This window comes from Phoxinus phoxinus, assembly GCF_949152265.1.
Source record: "Phoxinus phoxinus genome assembly, chromosome: 7".
Classification (NCBI taxonomy): Eukaryota; Metazoa; Chordata; class Actinopteri; order Cypriniformes; family Leuciscidae; genus Phoxinus; species Phoxinus phoxinus.
Genome location: NC_136882.1, coordinates 18,603,107 through 18,630,157, shown reverse-complemented (window position 1 = coordinate 18,630,157; position 27,051 = coordinate 18,603,107). Strand labels below are relative to the sequence as shown.

The window sequence follows — 27,051 nt, the reverse complement described above, 5'->3', positions numbered from 1 at the left end:
TTGAAATATTGCATAATACTATTAAATCTATGTATCACTAATCTATAACTAATTAAACAAGTACTAACCAAAAACCAAGACACTTTAATATGCTACATTTGAAACAAAATCTGTGAAACAATGTCTAATTAAAGTTCATTACTAATGCTAGTTGTGCCCTTTTAAACATTTATTTTTAAAGAGTGAAGAAGGAGCTTGAAGATAAAAATCAAACACAGCCTGTCTTCAATATTGGCCTTTTATCTGTATGTGTGTTTATAGGGATAGAAGCATTGTTGACCAGTTAAACTTGCAAATTGTGATCATGTATGGCATGATCGGCTTATACAAAAAACTAACAGTCCGAAACCATGCATGGCTCACACAGTTTCCAACAGTGAGACTTCCCTCTGTAGGAACCGTGTGCAGTGATACTGCACACTGCTACTGGAATTACTACTGGAAACAGCTGAAATTAGGGATTTGTCAAAAAAGATAAAAAATAAAATGGATGGTATGATTAAAATATATTTCTGTTGATATCTCAATGCATATTAATTGTGGAGTGGAGGAGGAGGTGTGTGGGTGCTGGGGAGGTTTTGCACTTTGCCCCTGTACACAGAAACTGAAGAACTAGTTCGTAGAGTTTTGTAAATAGATACAATTCCAGAAAGTGTCAAACATGTTTTAGAACTATTGTTTTCTGTTCTTACGAAGACATGTGAAAAGGCTCAGAGAGTTTATCTCTCTTCCAACATCTTACTTAATGCACGAATTACTTGATCCCACTTACTGTTGAAAATTTCACAAATTGCTTAAAGTCCCTCAAAAGTTCTCTGTGATATTGGCAAATTTTACTTTACATTTGAGGATGATAACAGAAAAAAGCACACGTAAAATCAATAGTAGTGGCAAAATAAGAGCTATTAGGTTACTAACCTGTACTAAAGGTTTAGCTTTCTTGCTGTCCATTCCTCCGACTACGATCATGTTTGGCATCAATGGACGTGGAAATTCTAAAACAAAGTCTGAATGCATAAACCAGAGAGCTGCACGGCTCAAGATCTCCACCATCGATGCTTTTCTCTGCAGTACATGTGAAGCAATCTCATCTGCACGAGCAAACATACGTCCGCAAGCTATGGGCTGCAGGAGAGTCCTTACCAGGTTCACACTTCTTTGCCAAAGATTCATGCGGTCAGTAAAGTGAGTTAAAGGTTGTGGAACATAAGAGGCTGGAACTGGACATTGACTGGCGAGAGCGTCGACACCACAAGGATGGGTTGTTTGCATATAAATGGCTGGAACTGAGAGATATTCACCAGCTATAGGTCCGACAGGCTCAAATGGATCTGTGAGAATAGCATCAAAGTTGTAATCTTGCAGTTTCTTCATCAAAGCTTTGTTGGAGAGCAAACCCTCAGCGTTCCGGATTATAAGAATACTAAGCAGATCCATAGTGTTGAAGAAACTCTGAAACCTGGCCAGATCTGTAGATAAATCTTTACTTGTCAGAGTAGTAATACTTGCATTCACATGCTCTTGTAGCTGGGTCTTGGTGTAGGGTACTGGATATGTCAGAGTAGTGGTGTGTTGTGAAGGACCCATACTCAGACTTGCTTCTGGGATGACGACCACCACCTGGTTTCCTCTACGGCCAAGCTCTTCCACTAAAGGCCTCATGCCTGTCCAGTGGCTGCCATCTGAAGGAACTACTAATAACTTTCCAGCCTCTGCTGATTCCAGGCAGAAAAGACACAAGAGCAACACAGAAGCAGCCATTCTAACAATCCTATCATACATAATCAGCAATAATTACAAGCAGATGAGCTTGTAGTATTGGTAAGAGCTAAGAAGATTGTCTTGCAAGTCTGCAAGCACTTATGAATTTGCACATCCTGCGGCACAGGCTTTTATCCTGAAAGGGGAGTTTCAACAACCAACAGTAGGCTGGGCCTGAAAAGTTGACAATCTCAATTCTTAAGCGGCAAAGCATGCCCTTAGTAGAAGAGTGAGTAAAGTATCCAGATCTCATAAATGAAAAAAAGCTGAGTGATATTTTAAGCATATTTAACTACATTGCAATTTGACTAAATATAATTAAGGCAACCCTTTTTTAATTTTTTCTTTGAGACAACGTTCACCAGTGAATCATTTACAACAATACCAGGGACATGCTGGTTCTCTTTACATTTGAAGCTGATGACAGGCAGCAAGAGCAAAATGACAGCTATTATATTGAATTTCTTGTGGGAAAAAAAGCAATGAAATTCAAACATTTTGAGTCTCCAAATACTTTTTGGTGCCACTATATGCATTCGGTAAATTGCTTGTTTTACTGAATTTAAACCTTAAGACTTTAACTATTAAAACATCACCACTTTCTTACCTAATTTTCTTCCACAGTCTGCAAAATGATCAAGTTTTTTTTTTCTTGTTATATTTTTATTTCGGACAAAAGGTAGACTTTGAGTCCTCCGTAGTCAACTCTAGCTATCAAAGCATATCAACCGAGCACATCAACATTTTTACAAAGTACATCGACCACTTGTAGCTTACTTATTATCTTTATTAGAATGTGCAAGGTCATGCTTGCACTGCAGTGGGGATCCAAACTACGTGAAATGCTTTGGAATATGGTTATATGACAAAAGGCATGTTTCTCTTGATGATCTGATAGCACTGGTATGATGCTGGAAATAATTTGTTAAAAGGAATATAAAAAAAGTTCCTGATTGTCTTGATGTAACATGCATTTGTGAATTGAATTTTTCTTGGTTGCAGAGGAAAAAACAAGGACATTAATTCATCAGAATTGTATAAAATCTGAAATTGTTAAACTAACTAATATACTGCTGTTTCTAAAAAAATATGTGATGAAAGCATCTGCAAAATAAAGACATGTAAATGTAGTAAACATCTAGTGTTTTCTACCTAAAATAGTTGTGACTCTGAGAAAATAGTGACTGAACATGTGGCTTTAAAGTTAGATGGGAAAATGACAAGTCCATTTTGATTGCCAAATCCAAAAGTACAATCCAGTGTAGAAAGTAACATTTAAGTTTGTTCCTGACTAGATAGTTTGACTATTAAATACCATATTATCCATTATTTAAAGTGAAATCGTCATTATTTATGTATTATCTAAAGAACTCCAGGCTACAAAATAGCACTCTACATAGTTTAGGTTTTTACACACACGGTGGCGCTATTGAAACATTTATCCATATGAACTGCATTCACTGCATTGAAGTTGCACTTCTCACAGTTTAAAGACCCACTAAAGTGCCTTGAAATGTGCAGCATGAATTAATGTGTTGATGTAATTTCCACTGAAACAGGAAGACAGGGTGGGACATAGCCTATCAAATGTCCCCCTTTTAAAAATAGCCAATAGCTTTGAGTTTATATCACAGCTCGGCCAGACTCAGAGCCGTTGAGCTCAGTCAGTACAGCCACAGTTTCCTCCTAATCTCTAACCGTGCGTGTCCACTGGCGCATAACAGAGGGAGCGTTTTCAATTAATTCCAATGGAAGTCGAGCTTCACGCCAGTGGACACGCACTGTAACTTTCTCCTCCTAATCTCCTCCGTATCGCTTCAACATTCTATGCAGGATTCAATCGGTCCGATTCATTTTCTGTTATGCGCAGATCTGCTTTGTGCTATCGCGTCTCTGGACCGGAGCAGACTGTGTGCACGCTGTGGCGGTTCACGTGCCGCTTACGTGAAACCAGACTTAATTTGCCCTAATGGAAAGCATATTTACACAGTTTGAATCATTCCCTATCCCATATATAGTGCACTACTATGTACCATTCACCATGTAAACTATTTTAAATGTGTGAACAAGTGACTGATTCTAGCTGCAGCTTCAGCGTCTATTTATAAGGTAGGGGGCCGAACGCTTTAGATTTTAGAGAAAATATGGACAGAAAATCTGATGAGAAGCTGAAATGCAGTGATGTCATCAAAATCATTGATCCATATTGGCGTGTGTCAGAGACTGAGTTTTGATTGCTTATATCTTCTAAATGCTAATTTTGTCATTGTTTTTAAAGCACATTAGTTTATAGATGACAGTAAGGCTAACATAGACATACATCTTGATTTCATGGGGACTTTAACTGCATTCATTTCCAGTAATCCAGACAGAAGACATGCTTTTCGCCCATGTATTTTAAACAGAGAATGAAGCATGAACTTAAAGATCAAACTCAAATAAAACCAGCCTCCATATGTGTACATAGATGGAAACTATTTTTTACCAGTTAATACAACAAATAAAGTTTTGCACAACATACTGTACTATGGAAACTATGATGCAAGTCAACCAAATGGTGCAAAACTAGTCTATTAGCCTTATAATTTGCCTAAACAATATTGTGACTTCCCTCTTTAGAAAATTCAGGAAGTGCATCTGTTTTAGAGTGAGTTTGTACATGGGAAAGCAGTGGAATTACTGTGTACATTTAGAGTAGTCAGATAATAACTGAAATTGATGGAATAGTTAAATAAATAATTAATAAATTCCACTGTATGATTGGAAATATTGATTACAATTACATATTGAGAAAGAAAAGGGCAATGTGTTCATTCTTTTTAAGGTGTTTTTCCGTGGCCAAATTTAGAGAAACTTTGCTAGTAGACATTAAAGGCAAAATTAGCAGTAAAATGACAGCTATTAGAAAGACTTACTTGTGACAAAGGTCCTGCTTTCTTGCTGTCCATTCCTCCAATTATGATCATGTTTGGCATCAATGGACGTGGTACTTCAAAGGCAAAGTCAAAATGCATAAACCAGAGAGCTGCACGACTCATGATCTCCACCATCGATGCTTTTCTCTGCAGTACATGTGAAGCGATCTCATCTGCACGAGCAAACATACGTCCGCAAGCCATGGGCTGCAGGAGAGTCCTTACCAGGTTCACACTTCTTTGCCAAAGATTCATGCGGTCAGTAAAGTGAGTTAAAGGTTGTGGAACATAAGAGGCTGGAACTGGACATTGACTGGCGAGAGCGTCGACACCACAAGGATGGCTTGTTTGCATATAAATGGCTGGAACTGAGAGATATTCTGCAGCAATAACTCCAACAGGCTCAAATGGATCTGTGAGAATAGCATCAAAGTTGTAATCTTGCAGTTTCTTCATCAAGTCCTTTTTGGAGAGCAAACCCTCAGCGTTCCGGGTTATAATAACTTTAAGTAAATCCATAGTGTTGATAAAACTCTGAAACCTGGCCATATCTGTAGATACATCTGCACTCAACATTTCATTAATACCTGCATTCATGCTCTCTTGTATCTGGGTCTTGTTGTAGGGTACTGGATATGTCAGAGTAGTGGTATGCTGTGCTGGACCCATGTTCGGACTTTCCTCTGGGATGACGACCACCACCTGGTTTCCTCTACGGCCAAGCTCTTCCACCAAAGGCCTCATGCCTGTCCAGTGGCTGCCATAAGCTGGAATCACCAATAACGTCCCAGCCTCTGCTGATCCCAGGCAGAAAAGACACAAGAGCAACACAGTAGCAGCCATTCTAATATCATCCATAATCAGCAATCAATATAAGTATATGAGCTGGTAGTATTGGCAAGAGTTGGTTGTTTTGAATTTCTGCAAGACACTTATGAATTTGCAATTCTCAGCAGAGGTTTTATCCTAAAAGGAGTGTTGCTACAAAGAAGGCAGGGCCTCAAAAGAATGTAATCCGTCTTCCACTCATCCACGAAGAAACCACACCCTCAGCAGGTCCTGTCCCCATACACCTTGAGTGAAATCGAAGAACGAACAAAAAACTTTTTGATAAACACCTTCGAAGTTCAAACCGTCATTGGCCAATGACGATGACATAGGCCTAATAGGCGGGAGTGCTCTGAGGGCTCCACCTTCTCATTCATTTCTGTCGCTCCGTCGAGGTCAGAGTGAAAACATGAATAGAGCTGCATTATAAACGGAACGGAAGTTTAAAAAACAAAAACAGGTTATTGAAATTATTAAAATTTTGATTCCTAAAATTTAAGAATGTGCGACGCTGTTTTATTCTACTTGAGTTGCACTAAAGCAATAAAGCGCTATATAAACTTGACTTAAATGAATGCAGTGCCAAATTACAGAACTGGTGCAATATCCAGCATTTATCTGATCAGCTTCTTAACTGTTCTTTTGTCATCGCTGTCATTTTTGTTGCTGTGTTTGTTGTGTTATTGACTAATTAATAAAACTTAATGAACTGAACAAAATGATCAGCTATATAGGCTATAGGCTACTAAAATAGTGTAAAGAAATTAGTTAAGAGCGGCAAAAAGGTGTATAGGCTAGGCAACAAAGGTGTGGCTCCTTTGTGCCTCACTAGCCATGAAACAACAAAGATAAAGCCCATGTCGGCGATAGATGAACTTTAACACTGTTTTTTTTTTTTTTTTTTTTTTTTTACAAGTATTTTTCAACTCGCCCCTCATTTTTGAGCTTACTCAAATGACTCACAGTGGAAGTAAATTAGACTATTTTAAGGGCATTTAATTTAATTGTATATTTTATTATTTTATTTGTATTAAAGCACTTACTCTAATAATTATTATTTGAGTTGTAAAAGTCTTTATTTTATAGTGGTAAGGTTTTTGGTGTTCTGCCATGCCATGTCAACAAAGTTGTAGGCTTCAATTTGTAGATATAACGACAGACTGGCTAAGGCTATATGTTGAATTGAAATACAGTGTATTTTAATGTTTCCCTTCCATTTTAAAAGCTAGACTGTAACTAAACGCCTTCCAGGCAGAGTGTGGACATTGAGCTGAAATGACTACTCCAGTCAAGATGACAAAGCCTCCTAAAACCTCTCACCCTTTTCTGTTTGCACTCATTTATCTGTGACCTGCCTGACAAGTCTTTCAACGCACATCGACCACTTGTAGCTTACATACAATCTTTAGAATACGCATGGTCATGCTTGCACTGCAGTGGGGAGCCAAACTGTTTTAAATTATTTGCAATATGGTTATTTGACAAAAAGCATTATGCTTACGGTTGTACTGGCATGTTGCCAAAACTATATGATAAAAGGAACCAGACTATTCTTAATATTTTCAATCAACATGAAACAGTACACAATAACTTTTTGTAAAGTCATGGTGGAGCAGAACTCCAAACAATACAATAATGTTATACATTTAAAAACAGTTATGCGTTTAATTTATTTGTGACATATTTCCAGCTAACACCTGATGGTTTGTACTACTGTGACAGTTTATTGTGTGTTTGTAACTAAAGTAGTAAGTAGTTAAGTAGTTGGCCTAACTGAAATGGTTGAACTGCTCTGCTGCTGGTGCACTAAAAAGAATGTTCTGGCAGGAGATGGGAAAGTACAATTGTAAAATGATATGATTATGAGAATTATATTCAGTTCAGTTCAGTAATCATCATCTGGTGTGTTCTTAAGACTCATAGTCAGGACACTGAGAAAACACTGAACAGGTTGCTTTGCAAACTTCAATGGTTTATTTGATGGTAAAATCTCCCCCGTCTCTTTGAATTTTTTTTAAGAGCTAAGTGCGTTCAGTTTATACTTTTGAATATTAACCTAAATTTTAAATATTATACAACATCTGAAAACCTCCTCCTGTTGCCTTGATATCCTGCCGACAGACCTTTAAAACATTTTTTCAAACTGTTTGGTCTTAGAACTTTTGCAAATTGTAAACATGTCTCTTCAAGCAGGTATCTTCCCACAGGCCCTAAAAACTGCAGTAATCAAGCCACTCTTGAAAAATAACAATTTAGATGTGTCACTAATGGACAACTATAGACCAATAGCAAACCTTCCATTTTTAAGTAAAATAATTGAAAAAGTATTTTTTCAACAAGTAAAAATTTTTTTGGCCCACAACAATATTTTTTATGCCTTCCAGTCGGGTTTCCGACCACATTACAGCACTGAGACGGCTCTTGTTAAGGTCTTTAATGACATCCACCTAAACACAGATAGTGGCAAAACTACAGTTCTAGTATTGCTAGATCTTTTGACACAGTCGACCACGACATACTAAACTGATTGGAAAACTGGATAGGCCTTTCCGGCTCAGTACTAAAGTGGTTTGAATCTTACTTAAAAAATATAAACTACTATGTGTGTGTCCATAGGTAGTTTTACATCTGAGCATACAAGTATGACGTGTGGAGTTCCCCAAGGCTCCATCCTGGGACCTCTACTGTTCAATATCTACATGCTTCCTCTACATTAGTTATCACAGTTATGCGGACGACGCGCAAGTTTACATAACCTTGTGACCTGAAGACTACAGGCCAATACAAGAACTGGCTAGGTGCATTGAACAAATTAATTATTGGATGTGCCAGAATTTTCTACAATTAAATGAGGAAAAAACTGAGGTGGTTGTTTTTGGAGCAAAAGACGAACGCCTAAAAGTCAGCACTCATCTCCAAACAACAACAATCCTAAAAACAATCGACAAAGCCAGAAATCTTGGTGTAATTATGGACCCAGACCTGAGCTTTAACAATCATGTTAAGGCTGTAACAAAGTCTGCTTACCATCTTAAAAATATATCAAGGGTTAAAGGACTTATGTGCCAAAAGGACTTGGAAAAACTTATCCATGCCTTTATTTTTAGACTTGACTATTGTAACAGTTTCTCCCGGAAAAATCTATCAGACAGTTGCAGCTTATTCAAAATGCCGCTGCTCGGGTCCTCACATCCACCGGGATAGATCACAAATCAAGGTTGAAGACCAATCTTTTTAATGTTGCTTATTTTCAATTCATTCATTCACTTTACTGTATTGTAATTTCTAATTCTTGTATTTAATCTGTTTTAAATGTTGTTCTTAATTTTTTTTTTTTTTTTTTTTTTTTTTGTAAAGCACCTTGAATTGCACTTCTGCTGAAACGTGCTATATAAATAGCCTACAACTGCCTTGCATTGCCTAAATATACTAGGTTATTATATCCTTTGAAACATTTTAATTTCACTCCATTTAATTTTTGGTTTGGATAGACCAGACGTTTAAATACTTCAATTTGACATTCAAAATACATTTGACATAATAGGCTACTCGTTATTAACATTCAGAATCAGTAGCTACATATTTTTTTTAAATAATTAACTAATTGAAAGAACGGTTGATATCTAATTGAAAATGATAAAATATTACAGCCATAAAATATACCATAATTTTGATGCAGTTTGCACACATGGTGGCGCTATAGGACTATACAAACTAGATTGTGTTAGGCTAACTGCATTCAAGTTGTTCTGCTCAAGGTTTAACTGCATACATACCAGTAGCCTACTCCAGACACACATTGAACACTAACAATTTTTGCAATGTTAACATTTTATTGTTATTGCACTATATTTCACCTTGGGTAAAACGCATCATAAGTCTTACTATAGCCTTCTCTCTCTCTCTCTCTCTCTCTCTCTCTCTCTCTCTCTCTCTCTCTCTCTCTCTCTCTCTCTCTCTATTCTCTAATGATATTACTGTGGCTTATGCAGCCTTCAGTAACATATTAATTAAATAATAACCCTATTAAACTACTAGACTACACGCCTACAATAATTATCCTAGCCTACTTTATGGACGGGTTTCTCTAGTCTTGAGCAGGGCACTTTGTTCGTCACCTCAAAAACATTTTCGGAATCTTTCAACAACTTTTAAAACACCCCTACATATGCGAATAAATTAGTAATGCTGACAGTATGTCATTCTGTCTCTATGAAACCCTTACCTCAGATAAAGACAAGAAAAAACAGACACCTGTCTACAATGGGTTAATCTACAGTTGACGTCTCTCGGTTGAGAGTCCCTCACAGGCGCTAAATCTGAAGAGCACTTCAAAGAGGGATTCACATCACTACACACATTCACAAATCAAACTACAGACGAACCAACTAAGATATTGAGCTTTTGGTAAAAAAATCGACTCTACTTTGGGGCTGTATAAAACTTTAATCAAAACAAACTGCCATAAACAAGAAGACACACGGCGGACTGCGCGAGCGAGCACTCGCATCAATCACGCAAAATGCTGCGAGGCTTCACACCGTCGCACTGATCGGACTCGGCGCGTTTCGTAAGTCATCGCTGCGTTCCGTCGCCACTCGGACACTACTTTCCAATACAAATCTATCTAAAAGCAGCATTTCCTGTCCCGAGCACATTTATCAGTATCACTGACGCCTGTGGGACCTTCTTCAGCTGTGCCGTCATAAACCCCGCTGGTTACCATCACTTTTCAACATGATCAACACCTTTTGCCAAGGGTAAGCAAACATTTTGCTTTATGGAATATGATGCCATTCAACACTTCAGACAGTAATCTTCTGATAAACGCATTCATTTTCGTGTCATTTTTTTTATTTTTTTATTCAGGTAGTTGAGAGCAATGGCACCTTCTTGTAAACCCTGTGAATTGGATATTTGCTTCTCCCACCCCAAGTAAGAGTCAAAGACAATTTTCTGTAGTCAAGATGCAGATTGTTTCGGCTGTTTTGCTCCTGTTCTGTTTTCACAAGGTGAGTACCATTCTTTCCATTTACACATAGCCTTTATGAAAACTGTATGCAAGTATGTGCAAACTTTAAGCAAATGCATACTTTTCAGTTAAATACTTAGATTATTTCAGTTAAACTAGTTAAATAAAAATAACAGTACAGTATCTGCTTAATTCTGATAATGATTCACTCATTATCCATAGTCTTTTTAATCTCTTTTCTATTTGCTTTTCCTGGTAGAAAGTAGAAATACTCATTTAACTTTTTATTTCTCTCATGCATACTGGTGCATTAATTTGATTTAACTATGCAATGAAGTCAATACAATGTTGAAAATAAATGTTAACTACATAAAGCCAGGATTTTATTCTGAATTGTATTCAACTTTTAAGAGCTTTAGAAACGTTGAATTACTTAGTACCATGAATGCTGTACTGAGGGGAAAAAAAAATACAAATATTGGGAGAAACAGATGTACAGGATGCAGGTGTGGATGTATAGCAGATAAAACAAAAGACTATGAACCATCTTATTCTCGACTGAGTGTAACTTTGCAAATTAAATATTTTCTATTCATAGAGAAAAAGCAAAGATGTGTATTATTGTGTAGCCTATTATTCATTCTTCAATTTTTGATCTTATTTTAATTTTAGTAACAAGCAGATTGTGATGAGAAGGGTAGTCACATGCACTTTTGGAGAAAAATGATTCAGTCATTTTATTGCATAAAACTCTGACTGGTAATTTTAGATGGTTTCTAAACCACTTAAAAATCATCAGTGTCACAGAACTGCATACAAACGTCCTTTTCAGTTAGATGCATTTATGAAGAAATCCAACCTTGCACATAATAATTTTTCAAATTTGGCTGTCCGTTGCATTCGGCTGTACCTGTGGGAATGGCTTCTGTTTATGAGTACATCCACTTTTGTACAATCCTCCAAAGGCAGCGTCCCAATGGATTAGAGTCCCTACAGTCTCTCTCCCTCACACACACACACACACACACACACACACACACACACACACACACACACACACACACACACACACACACACACACACACACACACACACACACACACACACACACACACACACACACACACACACACAGTGGTTTCAAATACTGGAGAAGTAGCCCAGCATCTGTGTGGCTCCCTAGGGACAGATAAGAGGGTCAGAGCCTACACACTAGTAACTATTCATTCCATGACATCTGCTGCAGTCAACCTCTGAGAGCAGGACAGAGAACAATGTGATCAGCACTAAATCCACTTGAGCACAACGGCACGACTCTATTGTTTAGACACATTTGCTTTCATTCCTCATCTTTGTATAATGATTGTTCTCTGCATGGCTGAAGTTCAGCGCAGTTGGCCTTTGCTGCCAGAGCGCCGCTCTCTTCAACACCCCCTCTGCTGCTCGCCGTTGTGCTTTGCTCTTGTTCATAGATAAGAAGCATATAACAGCCATCAATCTGTGCTCAAGATTTTCCAGAGCACTGCTTTGCTGATTGAAAGAAGAGATGATGTGTAATTTAGGAAGGTGGTGTGTGATGTCCATACAACTCCAGACATCACACAGATGTTTGTTCACTCAAACACTTATATGATGTTGGTCTGTAAGAATACCACAGAAATGTCTGTCAGTTTAATGTCCTCACAGTTATTTCAATATGAAACCCTGCCTCAGCCGAAATCTGAACTCAGAGGGCGCGTTTGAATACGCAGACTTCAATGGTTTATGGAGAGCAAATTTAAAGCCGCAATAATGATTCGCAGTGAATTCCCTATCGCGAGGTCGTCCAGCTCTCCCGCTGTCTTTGTGCGCAATTAGCTTTGATTTCATTATTTATTTACTGGAGGAAAACTAGCGGTGGAGAATTTACTAAAAATTTACAGTGCTCGGATTAGGAGCCACGCTTTAATCTTATGCCTCTGATAATGCCGCATGGCCTGATTGATTAGTTTTTCAGGAAGCTTATGTCAGAAAAACTAATCCGTCTTTGGATTGTGCCAGCCGTGTAAGGTTCTCCGCTCTGGTGCTGTATCACGGAGGCGAATTACAGAGCTGCTGGGCTGTGATAAGGCCCTCGTCTCTTTCACACACCCGTCCCTCTGGACAATAAAAAACGCTGTTTATATTCTTCAGAACCTGCTGCAGCCCGAGTCTTCACATCAAGCCCTCGCTGGATTTGCCATGTGAGGGAAGAACGTACATCGGGCTCTAAAAATTGGGCTGAGGACACCAAATGAGAGGGAAAAAGCATAAAAAGAATAGAGTCATGAAATCTGTTTGTAGGTCCAGTAACCCAGAAATTCCTGCGAGAGAGATTACATGAGGGTTTCAGTGAGTGCGTCTGTAAATATGAGCGTTTCGCTCTAGATTGGCATTATCAGCGCTGGGCTTATACACCAGTGATGTGTATCTGTGTCTATATTGGGGTCATTGTTGCTTTCCAGAAGCCTGGCCTCAGTAATCCCTCATAAACAATGTTGTCTGTGACATTTACCGTTCTAAGCAGTGATGTTGGGTGGTGTGCACTTTCCCGTGTTTGTTAATTTTATGTGGAAAAACACAGGAATTAATGTCACACCTAAGAGCAGGTGCCATTTACATGTTGCCATCGTTTTTAGTTTGCTGTTGGTTTTCATAGTTGGTTTTCAAGATATCTACTTTTCATCTAGACACATTTATTGTGAATGAATAATGACAGATTTTAATTGATAGATTTTCTTGACAGAACATATATGGAAACATGGTGATCAAACTCAGTGATTTAGGATGACAGTTTCTCACCACTCCAGTGATCATAATACTACTACTACTACTAAAATTATTATTATTATTTAGAAAGACTGCACAAATGAGCCTGGACTGCAATTGTTGGCCTTGGAATGTTCTCTTAGTATTCTTCGTGTTAATTTCAAATGGAATTTCATAAATTAGTATGAATTTATTTCTATAGAAATCTAAAAATGAAAGTTGTTGGTTTGGCTCATTGGTCACTTGAACTGCAGATAGTTACTCTAAACGGTTTGCAAGTGCAATCTTAAATGTGTGTCTCACACATTAGACAGTTTATGTTAATGTCATTTGTCAAAGTTCTGACTTTTATTTTTGCCATGGATGTAATGCCAGGGTCATCCATTACCTGAGATATAAAATCAATGCTTTTCCACTTATGGGCTGGAAACTGTGATTTCGGAGTGTTGCAGAGCTGAAGGACAGGCCTGTATATTTCAGGCTTTATATCATGATAGATGTGTTGTGTAGCATCTCTGTCCTTCCAAACCTGTATTACGACTTTCTTTGTTCTGCAGAATGCAAAAGACGTTTTTTTTTTGAAGAACGCTCTTTAGCTTTCACTGTACGGTCAAAAACCAAAACAAAACACTAAGACATTTTTCAAAGTATCTTTTTTTTTTGTGAGAAGAAATCATACAGGGTTGGAAGGACATGGGTGATTAAATGATGACACAATTTTAATTTTAGTTTTGGGTGAACTATCTCTTTAAGTCTGCAGATTTACTATTTGTTTGTTATTCATGTTAAAAGATGAAATAGTTTTTCTCATTTCAATGAATCTCTATTTGAGCTTTCAGCTATTTCACATCTCGGTCATATTTTCTTTACCTTCATTTTTTAATTCATCCCGTGGTCTCTTGTTTTGTCACTCTGATGTGGGGATTTCAGCTCCGCTTCTATGAACCAAAAAAGACTTATTTTTTCCACTGCTGCTGCTTCATTGTATTCAAAAGAGACTGGTATGTCTGAAAACAGTTATGATTCATCCTAATCAAAGAACAGAGACATCTGTACTGTCAGTTGTAACGCTGCGCTGACGAAGGGCTGCTGCATATGCTTCACATGCATGCTTCTCACTATTTATATTTGTATGATCTTCATCCAAAGCAAAGAGGGAAATTAAGGTGAACAAATGGAACATCAGAAGTGCTTCCAATGAGAAAGTTTGAAGTGCCGCGAACATTTTCATGCACGTTTTTTTTTCCCGATCATTTCTCTGCAGTGTTGTCTTTGCATGTGAAACTTGTGATCATAGCTGTTATTCTTGCTGAGGAAATGTCAGACACATTTGTAGGAACAAAGATCTGACAGATGGGTATAATGGGATTGTAGAGGTGTTGATGGGATGATAGTTAGTACACCAGCAGAGTTTGGAACAAAGAACCGACAGGTATTAAAGGGGAAAGAAAGAATAAGAATCACTTCTCACCTAACAGTCCTGATCTTATTAACAGGTTATGATGTACGGTAAAATGCAATACAATAGCACCTTGTCTGACTCCATTTATGTTGGTCCTTAATGCTTTTTCACATGTTTTTCAGCAGTTTGATACCACGGTTGTTGACATATTTAGGGCGTTAACGCATTCAATTAATTAAACATGTTTAAAGCTGTTAACGCATCTATTCAATTTGACATTATAACTCTTTCATTTTGTTAATGTCAAACATGTCCGCTCTCCAAAATCTTATTTTGCCTATAGATAAAAATAAGTAACCTAATCATTTACATTTCATAATTCTAGATGTTTTAAGAGTTGAATATTCTTCAGGGATTCCACTCTTTTTAACCAATTCATTTCCATGACTTTTACATCACTTAAAAATATGTATATTTTATGGACAGTTTCTACCAAATATTTTAGAGTTTGGCATAACAAGAAACTTTTTTCTTTATAAAAATGCCCCTGGCATTTGAATTAATTTATTGACTTATCCAGGTCTTCGGAAATAAGAAATAACTTCGGTCTAGAAATAACTCTTTTAAAATCAGGCTACCCCATTTCTTTGACATGTTATTTAGTTTATTTATGTTTTATATAGTTTTATATGACTAGTCTGTTCTTGGGTTATGGTTAGACGTCTATTAAATGTTCACTGACAGTCCAAATTTTGCCTGGTTTTAGCCTAGACGTCAGGGCTGTGTTTGGACGGCTATTAGACGTCTTTTAAATGCAGAATTGCTTGCTGGGTAGGAACCCTGGTTCTTCAAAGAAAACTAAATGTTGTTTAGGTTGTAAGTTAATTAAATTAATATCGTAATGTTATCGTATTTTAAAACTTTGTTTTGTCTCTTCCCTTAGAAGTTTGCTTAGGCCTCTTATCGGCCCCTGCTTCCGTTGAGAACCACTGCTCTAGGACACTTAAAGGCCCGTTCACACCAAGAACTTAAAGTTAACGATATTAAAGTCCACACGATCGCACAATATCACTCTATGTGTGTGCGCTGTAATTTTGACATTTGCCACTTTAAGGCTCAAGCTCTTTAAGCAGATTCTGATTGTTTTTCAATGTTTTTATCGTTCATCAGCTGGAAAGTGATTCCAATGATATTGTTTCTCTGCCGTTTTCATAGTTCTGGTGTGACTGTGAACTCTGCTATTCTTTTATATTTAGAATGATATTTTGAACTATATCTTTATTATTACCGTTATACGTGCATTGAGTTGCCGTTACTAAAAATATTACATTTTGTATTTTTTATAATGTACTATTTAGTTGATGCATTTATATGATGCATAATCACAAAATTACTCCCATACCATATTACCCAGCTGAGAAAGTGAAAGTACTGAAATACGACTGGCACATCTGTGCAGGGTTTTCTTCTTATTATTATTATTATTTATCTTATCTATAGCACATGAATAAAATAGATTAGAGTTTTGACATGTTCCGAATTAAAATTGAAATGAAGTTACGTACAAATGTTAAAGCACACATTTCATTGACCTCACATCACTTTAATTGGAAGTCATTGAAAGCGACCGTACCTCTGATTGGCTACAGGTCTGACCGGATGATTTAAGGGTCCGGTGCATAAGGCAGCCATGCATGAGCGTTTGGCTCTGTAAGGGTCAGGTGCTAATGACAGCGGGGATTATATGGCATTAGACATGCAGCACAGCGTACAGTTCAGCGATCAGTCCCGGCTGAGGGTGAGGATTTCTCTCTTTGATCCTCTCCGCTGAAAACCTGCCATTTGTTAGCAGCCCGGCTCTTGATTAAGAGTGATGGGTTTCGGGTTTGCGGCTGTTTCACCCATCAGGGTAGCAATCTATTCTGCGGCCGTGTGTAGACTCAGGACCCCACCTGCCTCCTCAAGGCCTTTGGGGCCTTCTCTTGAAACTGCTCTTTGTGTGAATCATTACAAATGAAATGCCCTGTAACACCACACAGGAGAAACAGTGGGGAGACAAAGAGAGAGAGGCAAAGAAAGGAATAAAACGACAGAGACTTTGGGGAGGAACAGGAGGCTGGAAAGGTGTAATGGAGAGGCAGCTGCTGCCATGTTCAGTACTGTTTAACAAGAAACTGCAGTTCGATTGCATTGTGGGTGCCTTGGCTTAAACAAAATGCTCTTATGTGTGTGTAGTATATACATTTTGGTCTGGGTAATTGTGTGGTGTGTATTTGATGACACAGCATGCTAAGATGTGTTTTATTACAGAACATCATGAGTAGGTTTAGGTGATCTCAGATGGTTGACCACTAGACCCACAAGAATCGTTCAGGTTTGAATAACATTCCATATCCCCCCCTCTCTCTCCCTTCATTTTTTTGTCTGTTCTTTACAGTCTTTCCACAAAAAAAGCCTATAAATAAATTATAATGTTATCCCACTTGAATTATGCAGTAAAACAATACAATAATAATAAATAAAAAACAATAAGACATACATGAATACGTAAATAAATAAAACTACGCTATATTCCACTACTGAATCCATACAATAGCTATGTCCAAGGAACAGACATTAATGCGTTTGCATCTAGATTTAAAAGGGTAGAGTTTTTGAGTTCTGGATATAAACATGACCTAGACTTGGTTGAGAGAACTACAGTATTATTAGTGTGAAGACTTAAACTTCCGTTTCTCACACAAAACTATCATATGACTTCAGAAAACATGAAATATGGTGCATAAGTCTTATGTTCATTGTTCTTTTTTGGAACTTGACAGCCATGGTCACTATGAACTGTTAAAAAAAAAGTGTCATTTTATTTTCCATGGAAAAAAACGCTTCACAGGTAGAATGGAATGGTTTAATAAGGATAAGCTGGAATACACTACTGGTCTTTTAAAATCTGAACAGATTATAAACCACTATAGGCTTTTATATATTGCCAGCTAATAAAAAAAAAGAAAAAAAAAAGATATAAACAACCGAGGATCACGCTACCCGACTTTTAAATCGTCCCCAAACATAACTAATCCATGCAGAAAATTGTGCCTCATTAAAAACCATTTGTTCTGAAATCAGCTCAAAATATCTGTTTTCGAGTCTGTGCCCAACATATACTATATGTTTAATAAAAATAATAATATGTTTATTTTATATAGCGCCTTTCAGAAAACTCTGTCAACTGTCCCATTTCTGCAGACTGCATGACTTTCAGCAACTGGCATCAACTCGTCCAGACTGGAAAACAGGGCAAAAATCTAGGCAGAAGTCGTGTAGTGTACTCCAGCCTTAGTAAAGTAAAGTTTCAAGGAAGTAAATTCTCGAAATGAGGTACAAATCACAGCTGCACTACCATGCTGTACAAACAGTCTCTGGGGCTGAGAAATAGGGAGACAGCACAAGAAAGAGAAATGGACGGAAAATGACAAGAAGGTGCAGGTCTGACATCCAAACAGATTCATGCCCCGGGGCTGGAGAGCCATCACAGCCATCAGAGGTGTGCTACCACCAGACGAAGCAAATGCATTTTAACAGCATCCTCATCCATGATCCGCCACTGAGATGTCCCTGACTTCTTAATAACTTTCTAGAGGGCTAGTTGTGGTCACCACGGCAATTACCTTTATGTCAGGCCGTAAAAGATATGTCTACCCCAGGGACTGGCAGACAGCTTGCTCCATAATGCTCATTACAGATGAACGTCTAGACTGATTCTTTTCTCACTTTGTGGATGTCATATTATGATGCTGTCACTATGAAAATGGGCCAGCTATCAGTGTGGGTGACTGACACATTGTTCAATACATTACCAAATACAGATATTTATCAGAGGTTTAAACCCTTTAATGTCTGCTTTTATGATATGTATATCTTTATACCTGTATCTAGGCCTATCTATCTGTTCAGATATATACTCTTTTTAATTCTTTAATTCAGCAAGGATGCATTAAATTGATAAAAAGTCACAGATTTATATTTCAAATAAATACTGTTCTTTTGAACTTTCTATTCATCAAAGATTACTGGATTTTTTTTATTTTAAATTTTCAACTAAAAAATTTAAAGCTGCTACTGTTTGATAAACTTTGATAATAATAATAAATGTTTCTTGAGCACTAAATAAGACTAGAGTAATGATGAATTACATTTTAAAATATATTCAAATAGAAAACAGTTTACACATCTTAAAATGTAATAATATTTCTGTCACAGTCACTACCTCCTCACTACATTTCCCATCATCCTCCCTGGCCCTCACCTGCATGCACTTTCCCAATCACAGAGATCACTGTCACCTGTCACCAATCTTCACTGATCATCATCCAGCACTACATAACTCTTCCCACTGCAGTTCACCATCGTCTGGTCTTGTTGTTCCCTCAAAGAACACGGCTTCTTACCTGCATGATACCGACCAGTACGACTTGTCTTCAGTCATCTGCCTCGACCTCCATTTCAAAACCTGCAACAGATAAGGCCATTACTCATCCTGAACACTATATTCATCAGTTCCTCACCTGCTTCCATTGTTGCGATCACATTCTGCAAATAAACCTGTTGATAACTTTACCTGTGTGAATCCTTCTGTTTCATGTCAATGTAACAATATGACTGTTTTTACTGAAAGAGACTTCTTTCCAAAAAAAAAAAAAAAATGGGGTCATTAATTGAGAAATCTAATTTTCCTTCATCTTTTGGCATAAGAGTTTGTACATAGAATTTGTACTATAAAAATGTCCTGTAAGTTTCAGAACCCAAAACTTCCTTGTTAGTCCAAAAACAGCTTTTATTTATTTTTATTTATTCCACTCGTGTAATGGTAGGGATGTTGAAAATTATTTTAATATGCAAAACCCAATCATAGCAATGGGCGTTTATTTCCCAAGTCTTGAGTGTGGCACAATATCAAAAATGCAGTGTTTGAAGGAGAGGGTAAAAATACCGCATTACTTTTAAATTATGTTTTATTTGTATATAAACATATTGATAACATAATGAGTGGACCTCACAGAACATTATAAAATAAAAATGCTGTTGTAAGGTTGGAAATAATCCAAGATTATTTCAAGGGAACAAAGACATTTGCTTTTCACTCAGACATTTTCAACACACCAGTGCTGATAGGGATTTAGGCCTGTAGGCCAGAGGTTTTGGACAGTGGGGGAAATTGTGATTGTCTGATTGGTTAGTTTGAATATCTCACACCTGGCTGTTAGTCACATGGTCGGGGGAAATGACAAAACAAGATTGTAACTCTTCTTCTGTCTCTTTTTGGAGGCTGGCTACTTTTGAGTCAAAGGTGCTCTGCCTTTGGATCTCTTTTTCTCTCTCTCTCTTTATCTTTCTCAGGTAACATTTTACATTTATGCTTGGCACAATTAATGGTTTAAATGATCTCATTACATCCATGTTGTAACTATTTTAAGTGTAAACATAACCTTATTTCACATTGAACCTTTTCAATTCATGGAGTCAGATTAAAACGAGATAATTGCATATGAGAACATGTCTTATTTAAACCAAATTACTTTGAGACGCTGGAAAAACTTGAACACGCGTGTCCTTCACCGGCTGATCGGAAACCGGAAGTTGGGCCGAATAGCCGGCTTTTACACTGTTCTTGGCCTATTTAAATCTTACTGACTTTTCTTACTGAAGTTTTAAGTACACACACACACACACACAGGATGTCCTTGTTTTATGGGGACTTTCCATAGACATGATTTTTATTTGTACAAACTGTATGTTCTTCCCTGTTACACTAACCCCTAAACCTACCCATCACAGAACACTTTCTGCTTAGGATGATTTATAAGCTGTTTTCCTCATGGGGACCAAAAAATGTCCCCACAAGGTCAAAAGTTTCTGGTAATACTATCCTTGTGTGAAATTTTGATCCCATAACATAAGGTTTCCAGGACAGCACACGTTTCCATAGACTCCAATGATCCCAATGATTATTTTTTTTACTGTACAAACTGTATATTCTATCCCCTACCCCTGTACCCCAAGTACTTATTGGTTATTCTGATATGACACTTTGAGGCTAATTACTGTATATAACTGCTGTTTCTGAAAGAAGAAAATAAAGGTAAATATCTGTCTATTACTCTGACTCTATAGCCTTCAGGACAGTACTGTACTTTAACTAAATTCTTAATTAACGTCCTTAGATTTTCCCCTTAGCAAACCTTGTATGGCTTACCTCTACCAAAGTCACAGCTTCAGTCCTTCCCTTGAGTTAGACATCAAACATATTACCAAAATACGTGTTGAATTACTGCCACCCTACATGTGTGTGAGAGAGAGAGAGAGAGAGAGAGAGAGAGAGAGAGAGAGAGAGAGAGAGAGAGAGAGAGAGAGAGAGAGAGAGAGAGAGAGAGAGAGCATGAGTGAGGCAGAGAGGGAAAGGATTGGGACTGATTGTCAGCACAACCTTTTAAGTTTTCCTCTCAAGGCAGTAAAGCATTTTATTTTGCCTGTGATCCCTCCACTTGTCACAGCAATTTCCCCAGCTGTTCATCATCCTTTAACTGCTTCCACATTAGCATTATCATCTCCTTCCTGCTTCACCTGAAGTTGTCTCTCACCACATTTTCTCTAAATGTGAATGGTATTCATCTTCCCTTGTCAAGTCATTGAGGTCTGCAAAATGAAAAATGAAGTGAATCACAACCAAGGCAAGAACAGAGATATGAGCGGTCTAGTTTACCGAACATTGTACAAGACCAGGGGGACTCAAAAGTGAATAAATGTTTCATCACAGACACAAATCTCTTTCTTTTTTCTCGTTTCCATTGTGGGTTATCCTTCCCTCTTTGTTCATTGGACTTTCTGAAGATGCTGGAAAGTTTCACCTGAAGCCCATAAATTCATTATGGAAATTTACACTGTGTTCCCTCTCTCGCTGTGTGTTTTTACGTGGAGGTATTGTCTTAATTAAGTTTTGTGAAGAATGATAGATGAACAAACCCCCCAATCCATGGGAGACACATTGATTTCACATTATACAGGGAACTTTCAAATTACTGGGCTATTACTGGCTGTTTGCATCATTTATAATGTTGTGCATGATGTTCTCTATAGCCATTACACTCTTTGACAACAACATTTTACACCCATCTAAAAGTTTACTCAGTCAATCAGAAATGTTTTGTTTACATAGAATTTTAACCATATTTGATAAAGCACAGCCTATAAAATACTAATATGCTCTAGACCATTTTGGATGGAAATGTCTTCATGAACATAGTCCTTTGCTGACTGAGTTCTCATATGCTGCTGTTAAGCTTACAGCAAGATTAGTAATTATAGAGAAAATACAGGGTTGCTCGTCTGTGCGATTTCAAACAGCCCTACTTTCACATCTGCTTCAGCAAATGATCCTCTCAGCCGTGCCTCAGGATGGCAGCCTGCGCTAATTACCAGCGAAACTAGTTTGGCTTATTTCTACAAATTATTAAGACTTTATCTTAAGTGGACCAGAACTCAATCCTGGAGCAAAAAGGTTATTTGTCACATAGGATCAGAACTGCAGTGTATTGCAGAAATAATTTTGTGTTTACACTTTCGAAAACCCATTGCAGATCATTTGAATGTTTTTTAAACACTAAGAGGTACACATATATTACCAAGACAATCATCACATATCATCATATCAGTTTACCTATACACTCAAACTACTTAAATATTTGAATGCTAAATATATATAACCAACATCTTTCCATTTTATTTAAATTAAGTTTTATATTTCTTGATCATTTTTTATTTTACAATGCTTCAAGGCATTGTAGTTCCTATCCCACATTAAAGCCGTTACACAGTCTCCAAAGTACACAGTCTTGTCTTTTTGTCTGATTTTTAAAATACTTTTTGCTTAAAATCTAATGATGCGATTCACTGGTTGGTTTTGTTCATGGCTTATAACTCTTATACAACGACTTTCTTTAAAATCCCAATGGGAAAAAGGAATGTGAAAAACAATTCAACCATGGCAGCTAAAAAAGTGGACGGGCTCTGTTGCACTGTACTGTTTTATAATAAAGATTATAATAAAGATTAGAATGTTAATATTACATATACATATAATATGATGTATTCTCATGTTTGTGTGTTTGTGTTTTTCTCAGTGTTGTTGGAAGGTCACATGCAGAAGAGTCCATATTCCAGAGGTGGGGCTTGTGGACTGGGGGGAAAACGAGGAGAACCCTTCCCCCAAAAGCGCCAGCCCCCGTGTTCTCAACCCCCTGCGCCTTTTCGCCCGGGGATCCCCTGGGTTCAAGAGCAACAGGAGGGAGATTACATATTTGGAAAACATCGAGGACTCCTGGGACTGGTTATCTAACCAGACAGATGTCAGAGAGTCGCAGAGCAGGACTAAACGCAGACCCATCGTGAAAACGGGCAAGTTTAAAAAAATGTTCGGCTGGGGTGACTTCAACTCCAACATCAAGACTGTGAAACTAAATCTCCTCATTACAGGCAAGATAGTGGACCACGGCAACGGCACGTTCAGCGTTTACTTCCGTCATAATTCCACGGGCCTGGGGAACGTCTCCGTGAGCCTGGTGCCGCCTTCCAAGGTGGTGGAGTTTGAGCTCGCCCAGCAGTCCACCCTGGAGACGAAAGACTCAAAATCTTTCAACTGTCGTATCGAGTACCAGAAAACGGACCGCAGCAAAAAGACTTCACACTGCAGCTATGACCCATCCAACGTGTGTTACCAAGAGTCCACCCAGAGCCACGTGTCCTGGCTCTGCTCGAAGCCCTTCAAAGTCATATGCATCTACATCGCCTTTTACAGCACTGACTATAAGCTGGTGCAGAAAATCTGCCCAGATTACAACTACCACAGTGACACGCCGTACGCTTCCACAGGTTAAGATCCAGTCCATCCTCCACAGTGGGAATGGTCGACCTCATTTTCACCATGTGTTTCATCTGATTTAGAAGCAATTAAAATAAATCCAGATGTTTCGCATTAGGCTACATTACTGGCATGTGCTTCAACCTCTGCCTTTGCCTTTTGCCTCACATGACGTGTGATGGCAAAATAACCGATCAACGTGTGTGTTTTTTTTTGGCTTTAAACGTCCCACATCCCATCCCTTGGTTTGAGTTCTGTTGGGGTTAGGGTTAGTTCTGTTGGGAATCTTTCCCCAAAACACCTTTCGCTATTTGTCAAGTTAATAAATCACAGACCTACAGAGGATAGAATATAAGTGAAACACCTTTTTATTGTGAGGTTTACGTGTGTGTGTGTGTGTGTGTGTGTGTGTTTGTGTGTGTGTGTGTTTGAGCTATGTGTTGGCACTAAATTGTGGAAATCATTTATGCAGTTGTCAAGGTAAATGCGAACGGTTAAATCATTCAGCAAAGACATCACATACAAATTACTCCTAGTCATTTTGCATTTCACAAGAGATCTATGTGTGAATTGAGATTTGTGTATAATTTCAAAGAGTAATTTGAGATGTCTCACGAGAGAACAATTCATTGGACAGGTGGATTTAGTGAATCTGGCAGCCGGTTAACAACCCTTTGTCATGGTCTCGCCACAGAGATCCACATTTCCAGGCTCTAATTAACATTAATTATAGTGGGAAATTTCACTTACAAACCATGACAGAGGGGACCGAAGCCAAAAACTGAAATTTAGCATGTCAGTCATGACTTAAACCTCTATTCATGCCAGTGACTTTGGACTGGAATCACACTTTTTCCTCGAAAAAGTAAAGATGTGTTGGGAGTAAATACAGACATTTATGCAAACGCACATGAAACACATTATTATGCGAGTCTGCCTTGTACTGTCTTTCATCATTTAAAACAGTACCAGGATATCATTTTTTTGTTTGCACATTATGTCAGTGTGTCACAATGAACCAGTTGAAATGCCATAGTCTGATAATCAGAACTGGAATTCTCAGGTTTCATATGTGTTTTTGTGTGTGTGCCAAACAGATTATGGCCATTTATTTCATTGTTCTCATATCAAGACGACTGATCTGGATCACAGTTCTGCTCGAAGTGAAGAATCAGATGGATTATTAATTGTACTCTAATTGTCTTGCCACACGAACATTAGCATTAAGAACTTGTCGGTAAAAAGATAGCTGTTTATAATTGTATTTAGTTTATAATCCTGTGTGCAATTTTGTGAATAGTGTATAAATGTGACTAAAACCGTGTGTATTTTGCCTTTTAATGATGAATTAGTTTCTTTATTCTCTCAATACAGCACAAACAATTTTCCTACGTTTGGTGTTTGACAGTTATATCAAGTAGATGTAGATTTTAGTCATCTGGCTTATCACAGCTTTAGTTTCACAACTGCAAATTGTACCGCTTCATTTTTGTCCTCAATATCTGTAATATACAAAAAAACGCTCAAGGAAAAGAGCTGCCTGTTCTTTTAACCCTCTATGGTTGCCATTTACACTAAAAAGGTGGTGTAGGATTTACTTTGAAACAATTTTCACTCATAAATTGCAAGCAAGTTTCACAGATATTACAAAGAAACAGCAAGTAATAACACATTTAATTAAACATAAATGTTGAAGTAGAAGGACAAAAATAGTATTTTTTTGTACAACTTTTTAATTTAATTTATTTATACTTCACTATTTCACTAAAAAGAAAAAGTTCATTCTCATTCAATAAAGCTATTTATAAAGGCGCTTCAATGCACCTTCTGGGTGACCAAAAAACAAATCAAAGTAAAGAGACAAAATCAAATGTCAAGTGGCTTAAACCTATTGGTTTCTTTTTCAAATGTCCTTTTATTTCCAACGTTAGTTCCAACAGTTATTTTTTTCCACTGAAGGAAAATGATGCTGCCATATAGCAACATTGTACCATAGAGGGTTAATTTATTGCTTTTATTCAATATGACTGTCACAAAGAACACCATGAAGCATATCCAGACAGTATATGTGAGATTTGTAGTAAAACACATGCATATTCTCTGTCATTTTTATGACCACATAAAACACTGGTTCTTCAAAAAGTGAAAAATAGTGCAAAATCACATTACCTCTGGATAAAAAAACGTTACATCCTGTGATATGTGCTTCGTTTCTTCAAGCTCTAATTCATGATCATATTCAATAAAACGCTTTCTGATGTATAGAATTGTGTTACATTAGTTTATATGCACATGCAAACGATGGACTCTTCCACAAGTGTTAACCTTTTGTTTCTTTCAGAATGGGTTGTCATGTTTTTGGCTTTGAACATAGACGGCCTCCTACCACTCGATTCACACAGAAGAAAAGAAAAGAACAAAAGACAAAACTGAATTGTACCATGATGGAAAAAAAAAAACTGTATGAATCCGCAACGTCTCATTAGCTCAGTGGTGCACTTAAAAATTGTCTTCCAGACAGACAGGAGTGGGAGAGAGAATTTCTAATAGTGATATGTTATCACAGTTCCCTAGGAGCCGCGGAAAACGGTCGGCATGAAGCGGCATGTTGGCTCGGGAAAAAGATGTGTGTTTGATAGCTCAGATTACGGACTGCATGCTGTTCGCTTTAATTAGCCCTGATTTCCCCATCACGGAGGATGCGAGAACAATACGTTGAGACTTCTGCAAAGATTACAATGGTCATGGCACCACAACTTGTGCTGCAGTTATAGCATAACACTGCAATGTTTAATCAAACGCAAAATGACTATTATGTTTAGCAAAATGCAATCTGAAATTCAGCTGGATGTCCGGTTGTCTTTATTGCTCTTTTTGACCATTCCATAGCCCCTTTTGAAATGTGTTTTTCACAAATAACCAAACCAAAATGTCAAAACATTAGTCATTTTGCAGATGGCATTTCACTTCCTGCGAAACTTAATAACTCTAACAAGCTACTCGGGATGAGATCATAAAAAAATGCAATGTTCTTTTTAAAGAAAATCTAATTCCCTGAATAAGGACTGAATAAAGCACATAGTACATAATCCAAACCAAGAGAAAAAAATCTGACTGCCAATTGTTAGGAAACTGCTACTGCCAATCAAGAAATTACTTATAAACATATCATATTTGATGTTCAGTTTGGGCTCAGTAAGATTACATTTTCAGCAAGGATGCATTAAACTGTCCCAAACTTGTCCCAAAAATGCACATATATATATATATATAAAAATCAGCACAACTGCTTTCAAAATTGATAATAAATGTTTTTGAGCACCAAATCAGCATATTTCTAAAGGATCATGTGACACTGAAGACTGGAGTAATGCCTGCTGCTTTGCCATCACAGAAGTTTTAAAATATATTAAAATAGGAAGTGTAATATTTCACAACATATTTATTTTCAATCTAATAAATGCAGCATTGATG

At 37.5% G+C, this 27,051-nt stretch overlaps 2 protein-coding genes across 3 annotated transcripts in view; one reads left to right on the top strand and one right to left on the bottom strand.

Moving 5' to 3' along the window:
- LOC307001255 (UDP-glucuronosyltransferase-like) overlaps window positions 1-5,884 on the bottom strand; it is a 46,385-nt gene extending 40,501 nt beyond the window's left edge. The window contains exon 1 of one of the 2 annotated variants that reach the window (XM_079617511.1): window positions 4,677-5,884. In XM_079617511.1, coding sequence (XP_079473637.1) covers window positions 4,677-5,534 — 858 coding nt within the window. In that variant the 5' untranslated portion in view covers window positions 5,535-5,884. Of the gene's footprint in view, window positions 1-918; window positions 1,869-4,676 lie in introns of those variants that run through there. The other variant, XM_079617508.1, reaches the window with a different exon arrangement.
- A 3,678-nt stretch (window positions 5,885-9,562) lies between these two features.
- On the top strand, window positions 9,563-26,855 carry nxph2a (neurexophilin 2a). The gene is made up of 3 exons (XM_079617520.1): window positions 9,563-10,264; window positions 10,374-10,516; window positions 22,841-26,855. Exons 2-3 carry the CDS (start codon window positions 10,472-10,474, stop codon window positions 23,591-23,593), a joined length of 798 nt encoding a protein of 265 aa, XP_079473646.1. The 5' UTR covers window positions 9,563-10,264; window positions 10,374-10,471; the 3' UTR covers window positions 23,594-26,855.
- Window positions 26,856-27,051: the final 196 nt, after the last annotated feature.